The following is a 6473-nucleotide window of genomic DNA, read 5'->3' as shown; positions in this document are numbered from 1 at the left end:
GAAAGCGGCTCGTGTTTAATAGCGTATGGGATGTTTAAAAAAACGATGTAGCTTGTTGTATAGTTTTTTTTTTTTTTTGAAACGACAAACTAACTAACCAACTTCTAAATAATTATTTATGTCTCCACTAAGACTTGAACCCATGACTTCTTGTATAGCTTTCATGAATTACAATTAGTTTATTTGGACATAAATGGAAACTATGGGAAAAAATAAAATAACAACGTGCTCTGAAAAAATCCCGGATCAAACGTTTACGTGAGACTCAAGCATAAAATCCCGTTCAAGAGTTACACCAACGGTAGGGTCCTATCGTTATTTATCGAGAATTTAGGTGATTAAAATGCAAGTTTTAAAATATAGGTGCGTGTATCAAACTTTTACGTGAGACTCAAGCATAAACCCTAATACCACTTTCAAACAGGTTAAACCCTATTTCGTCATCGTCGTCTCCGAACACCATGCTTTTATGCCAATCCTCCACTCTGCCTAATTCCTCTTCAACTGTTGTTTCAATGGAGTACGTTAAGTATGAACCAGAGTACAACCCAGAAGCCATAACAAATTACTATTCAAGTGGCGTTCAAATAGGCAGAAGCAAGAATCCAGATATCAAAGCTAAAATCATGAAAGCAAAAAACCATCTCTCTGCACTCGGTTGGACTTTCTTCTACCTCTGGAAGAAACCCAATCGTCGAGAACTTCGGTACTGTTCTCCGACAGGTAAAACTTATATCTCCCTCCGAACAGCCTGTGGATCTCTCATTGATCATCAAGTTCATCACGATCTTGACGTGAGTAGTTCCATAATTGAAGAAGGTACAAAACAGGATACGAAATTGGTGAATAGCGATGTGTCAGTGATCAGCAATAGTCGACCCAAGAAAAGGATTCGGATAGAAGATGTTGAAAGTTCGTATTTCCGTCAACAGAGTGAAGAATCGGTTGGGAACAGTAATGATTCGGGTATTGTTGACGACGATGAAAAGAAAGAGGGTATTCTGAGAAATCGTCCAGGAAAAGCTCTTCGTGAGATTAAGAAATTGAAGGAATCCGGGAAGAAAAGAAAAGAGTTTAAACCCAAGAAACGAATACGAAAGGTGAAACCTTCTTCTGTGAGCGGCAGGTGCCTTCTTTCTTCCCTAATCCAAAGTAAAATTGTGTTAAGTGGTTCAAGAGTCGCTTATCTTAACAGACTAGATGATCACATTATGGCATCCGGGCGTATATATGAGAAGGGGATTCAGTGTGATTGTTGTAATATGTTTTTTCTGCTAAGCAAATTCGAGTCTCATGCTGGAAGTACCTATCGTAGACCATCAGCCAGGATATTTCTAGACGATGGGAGGTCTCTTTTGGATTGTCAAACTCAGTTAAACCTAGAAAACGAAGTTGATAAAGTCACTAAATCGATAGAATCATCTAATCATGAACTGTTATCTGGCCAAGATGAGTTTTGTTCTTTTTGCAACGATGGTGGTGATTTATTGTTATGTGATTCTTGCACTTCTTCTTATCATTCATCTTGCATTGGATTGAATGGAGTTCCTGATTCTGAGTACTGGTTCTGCCCACCTTGCTGTTGTGGGATTTGTCTTCAAGGTCACGATGAAGACCAAATTACGTGTGAACAATGTGAGCGCCATTTCCACATTGATTGCCTGAAAAAAGAAGGGCTTTCAATGTCTTCCGATGGTAATAAAACGTTCTGTTCTAAAAAATGTGAAGGAATATCTTCCGGCCTAATGGGGATTTCTGGCATATCGATTCCATTAACAACGAACAACCTGAGTTGGAGTTTACTGAAGATGGTGAGTAGTGATGATAACAACAAGAAGGAAGAATATACAGAAACTTATAGCAAACTAAACATGGCATTAGAAGTGATGAATGAGTGTTTCGAACCTGTACAGCATCCGTGGTCCAATAATGATGTGGTTGAAGACGTTATCTTTAATAGATGTTCAAAAAAGTCGAATTTCAAAGGGTTTTTTACAGCGGTTTTGGAGAGAGATGAGGAAGTGATATCGGTGGTTGTAGTGCGAGTTCATGGTAGTAAAGTGGCGGAGATTCCATTTGTTGCCACAAGATTCCAGTACAGGCGACTAGGGATGTGTAGGATGTTGATGGATGAGCTTGAAAGGAAATTGGGAGAGTTGGGGGTTGAGAAGCTTGTTTTGCCTGCGGTTCCTGATATGGTTAGTACTTGGACTCAAGCATTTGGATTCAAGATGATGACAGATTCAGAACGATTGAGCCTTGTTGAATTCAAGATCCTTGATTTTCCGGGTACTGTGAAATGTCAGAAAATCTTGAAGAGAATGTGAATATGTTTATTATACTTGTTTTGACTTTTGGTAATTACTAGCAATATATATATTTGTAGATAATATGAATACTTTATTAATTGTTAGTTTTTTATCAACTGAATGAGAGTTGTATATACTTTTTCCATGTGTTGATCTACCAATTATGCATGATTGATATATGGATGTTACTTATTTTCCAATAGTTCTTTATCTGTGAAATAATGTTTAACATACATCTGTTATTTGGAAAAATGCAATGCTTAGATTTTATTTATTTATTTATTATTATTTTTTTAAAGAGTTTGTAACTTAGCCTTATAAGAAAAGCAAAAGCTAGAAAGAAAGTTTTCATTTATATGACAGAATAAGGACATTTATTAATATAATACAGTCAATTGGGATTTTTTTTGAACCAGAAATATTTAGCTAGAACAATTCTTGAAATTAACAGAGACCTTTATTTGGGTGAAAACTTCTTCTCTCCTTTTATCACAGACTTGTATTTAGAAGAAGATCCCAACCATGAAACTTTTCTTTGGTAATTTGATCCAAATTTTGACTCATTTCAATTGTGAGATGGGTTCCTCCAGTCTCCAACTTTCCCTTCCCTAAAGAATGCATGATTAGGTATACCAATACTTAAACTCCCATGCTTATTAACCTTACTCAAATTTTCAAAACCACATAGGCTCACAACCTCTTCCACCACACCTTTGCCCTCTTCCTCCTCTGAAAAAGAGCAGCCCAAGAACTTTGCCAAAAGCTTCACATTATTCCTAGTATCCATTTTCATGTCCTCATATGTCAAAAACAGAATCCTTGTCGGCTGTTCTAAACTTACTTTGTAGTACCCGTTAACATGATCCCAATAAGGTCCGTTTGGTATGACACCTTTACAGAACATATCAAACCCCTCCTCGAATGTCATCAAATCCGGCCGAGATTGGCCTCTCAAACTGTTTGCAAAGTGAAACAAATTAAGAGACTAAAACATCTTTAGGGTTTCGACACATGCATATAAACTAAGCGACATGAAGAATCAAGAATGGATTGAGGCAACGAAGTGTAAGGCATGTGGGTAGCAAAGAGACGTGGAGAATGTGCTTTAACATAAGTAGGGTGGCTAGTTCTTAAAACTTCAGTCTCAACGAAAGGCAAACAGTTATGGGGATTAGAGTTTTCACTACACGAATAAGCAACTATAGGGACGAGATTTATAGGGACAACATTTGTCGTCCCTATAGGCTACCTATAGGGACGACATGTCGTCACAAAAGAGTTGACGAATTTTTTTGACTTTTTAAGCTACAGAGGCGACTTGTGGTCTAAACATCGTAAGCGGGAAAGGAAATTGATTTGGCGCGTTCTTGAAATACTTGTGGCGACGAATTATCGCTCTAACAAATAACAAAAAATTAAAAATAACATATTTTTTAATAATTTAACGGAAATAAAATTAGGTCGGTTTTTTTGGGATAACTATAGGGACGACTCGTCGTCCCCATAGCTATCTACTCCCGAAATTAGGAGAGCAGCTCCCTTCGTTTAATTCACGCACGCTCCATCATCAATCTCACTCTTTCTCTCTCTCTCTCTCTCTCTCTCTCGATCGATCGATCGAAAATTCTCCCCTGGCAACCTCCTCACCTCCCACTCCTGGCAATCTTCTTCCTCTCTCTCGATCCACATGCTAGTTGTCGAAGACCACCGGCGATTAGCTTCAACGCCGATGATTCTAACTACCAGCTTCATTTTCACATCCGATTACAAATTCTAACGAATACAAACCCCACTCTAGCGGCCTAGGTTAGTAATTTTCACATCCGATTAAAAATTGTGATTTTCTATGGTTTCGCAGCTTTTTGTTTGAAGATGCAATACTGATAAACTGTAACCATATCAACGATTTTAGGTTAATTTTCTTTCTAGTTGTTCGTTATTCAAGCTTGGAGTATTGATTTATATGTGGATTTTGCTTCTGCGATTAAAAGGTATTGTTTTTCACTGAGATATGTTTTCAGCACCGATCATTGTGATGACAACCTGTAACAGGAATTAGGAACTTAGAACATACTTCATAATTGGATATTATTGTCATTCTGTATTCATTGTGCTTCTTGACCGGTTGAAAGTAATGAAAAAGATGATTAGTAATTGGTATAGACTTTAACATATAACATCAAGTCAAGTAATATATTCACAGTTAGGATTATGAAAATTTGTCTATTAAGGAAGAATTTCTTACTGTATTTCATTCGTTATAATGGTCAATAATTCACAAAGAATTTCTTCACTTTGTTTAATAACTTGAGTTTCTTGTTCAATTGATCAGTAGTAACATGTTCATTTTGTTATGTTTATGTTAAATGCTGATCGATGGGTACACTATGATGACATAACAGGACATCAAATGGAAGCACCAAAAAGGATGAGGCTGAAAGTACAATGTCCATGGTTCTCAATTTCTTGAGCAGCTTCATGGAAACATCTCTTCATCCCATGAAAAAGAAGTTATTACAATATGACTGCTTGACATTGCTGAAGCAAGAAAGGAAGGACATGTTATCATTGGTTCACATTCTCAAGCAATGCCATTGTTCATATCCATCCATAGAAACGGTAACCCATTGGCAAAGAAGGTAGTCAAAAAAAGCATCACTTCTTGATAGAGGGTAAATTGGTCATTTCTTTTATTCAATCAATTCATTCAGTCCAAAAAATAAACAAAACATTTTAAGTTAACTATTCCTCAATAAATTTTCATAATCCTAACATGGTGTTGAAAAATGTTAGAGAGATGTGGACTGAGGTTAGTTCTTTCAAAAGAAAATATCTGGTTCCAAATTTGTATGCATTTTCTTATTTTTTTTTTTTAGTTTTTGTAAGACAGATCACAAAAACAGGAAAAGTCAAGAAGAAAGCTCTTCTAGTTAACAAAGACAGATTTATCAGCAAGATTTTTCTCCGAGGCGTTTCTGTCATCATTCTTCATTCTTCATTCTTTTCCTTGACAAATCAGGTCTTTTAGTGTTCTTTTTGATGTTTTGCCATGTCTTGTGACCTTAGTGACTGGTTCATTAGTACTAAAAGAATCACTAAAAATATCACACGGGAGAACAGAAAGTATGCAAGTGAAGGAAGATATGAGGAGTATTACAATCAGCCAGTAACTGTTTATTAAGGTAACACACTATATATTTTGCTGAAATAAGTTACAAAGATCATTTTTTTGAAGGGGTAAAGATGTCTTTTTTATAGATCATTATCTTTTTAGGTCTGGCAATGGGGAGGTTGAAGCTGTTCAGACTCCACTGGATGTTGGACAATGTCTCTGATGCAAGACCTCATAAGGGATTCATATATTAACTATATATCCCTGTAAATCCTCGAAAGGTTCACTTTCTTTTTTTAATATAAAATTTGATCTTTATAACAAGTTATTTGTATACTTATATATAAGGGTTTTCAAAATCTTGGAAAAATAAATAGCACTCAAGAGTTGAAAGATTGAATTATAGTTTCCTTTTTTGGGTTAACATGGTCACCAATTGGTGATAAAGAATTTTAGTTTCTTTAAATTTAATCATGGTTTAATGGAGGTAGGCTACATTGGTCATTAAGATGCAATTTTGCAACCTAATAATCTTGATTCTAATGTTTCTGTTTGTTGAATGAAGTGGAGCTAAAATACTTATTAAGTCCTTTCTTTAGTTGAACATCTTGTTCATGAAGCCTCCAAAAAATATGAGTATGCATACAAAAAGATCAAAAAAGTGAAAAAAGACAACTCACTTTGTGTGCACAAAAACGTGAAAAGCCATGGATCGAGATCAAGGTTCCTTTTTCCTAGTTCTTTCATCCTTTTCTTTTTCTTTTTTCAAAAAAAAATGATTAAAATTGAATTCATGATCAGGTTCAGATAATGAAAGTGGGAAGAGTGCAAGAAGCTGTAACGAGCACAGAAGGGCACACTAAGATGAGAAGCAATATATTGTTGATGGCACTCTATGATGAGAAGTAGTCCATTGTTGATGGTGTTATTTTATAAACCATGTAGAATGTAGTGTTATACACACAAATGATCATGTGATGATTATGCTAATTTCCTCAAGTTAATAATTTTGTTCTTCATAATATTTGCAATAATGTAGAGTTTTGAAAATA

At 35.6% G+C, this 6473-nt stretch overlaps 1 protein-coding gene, 1 long non-coding RNA gene and 1 pseudogene across 6 annotated transcripts; 2 read left to right on the top strand and 1 right to left on the bottom strand.

Moving 5' to 3' along the window:
* Positions 1–461: 461 nt before the first annotated feature.
* On the top strand, positions 462–2327 carry LOC145046788 (increased DNA methylation 1-like). Its single transcript, XM_078995050.1, has one exon. The coding sequence runs from the start codon at positions 462–464 to the stop codon at positions 2325–2327; it is 1866 nt and encodes a 621-aa protein (XP_078851176.1).
* Positions 2328–2874: 547 nt separating this feature from the next.
* LOC145046787 (cytosolic sulfotransferase 5 pseudogene) lies at positions 2875–3237 on the bottom strand (annotated as a pseudogene).
* Positions 3238–3800: 563 nt separating this feature from the next.
* LOC145048029 (uncharacterized) lies at positions 3801–6473 on the top strand. 5 transcript variants are annotated; one of them, XR_013682693.1, is made up of 6 exons: positions 3801–4115; positions 4222–4300; positions 4712–5328; positions 5430–5491; positions 5584–6144; positions 6223–6473. It is a non-coding gene; the product is annotated as an uncharacterized LOC145048029 (long non-coding RNA). The 5 variants fall into 5 exon arrangements; XR_013682692.1 differs by having other exon boundaries at positions 4712–5491; positions 5584–5702; positions 6021–6144; XR_013682690.1 differs by having other exon boundaries at positions 4712–5491; positions 5584–5702; positions 5987–6144.

Source organism: Lactuca saligna, chromosome 5 (assembly GCF_052625555.1).
Source record: "Lactuca saligna cultivar CGN05327 chromosome 5, ASM5262555v1, whole genome shotgun sequence".
NCBI lineage: Eukaryota > Viridiplantae > Streptophyta > Magnoliopsida > Asterales > Asteraceae > Lactuca > Lactuca saligna.
The sequence above is the reverse complement of the archived record's forward strand: the minus strand, read 5'-3'. Positions and strand labels throughout refer to the sequence as shown.

Excerpts from the sequence above, each read along its gene's own strand:
- LOC145046788 (XM_078995050.1), top strand. The coding sequence starts at position 462 with ATGCTTTTATGCCAATCCTCCACTCTGCCTAATTCCTCTTCAACTGTT.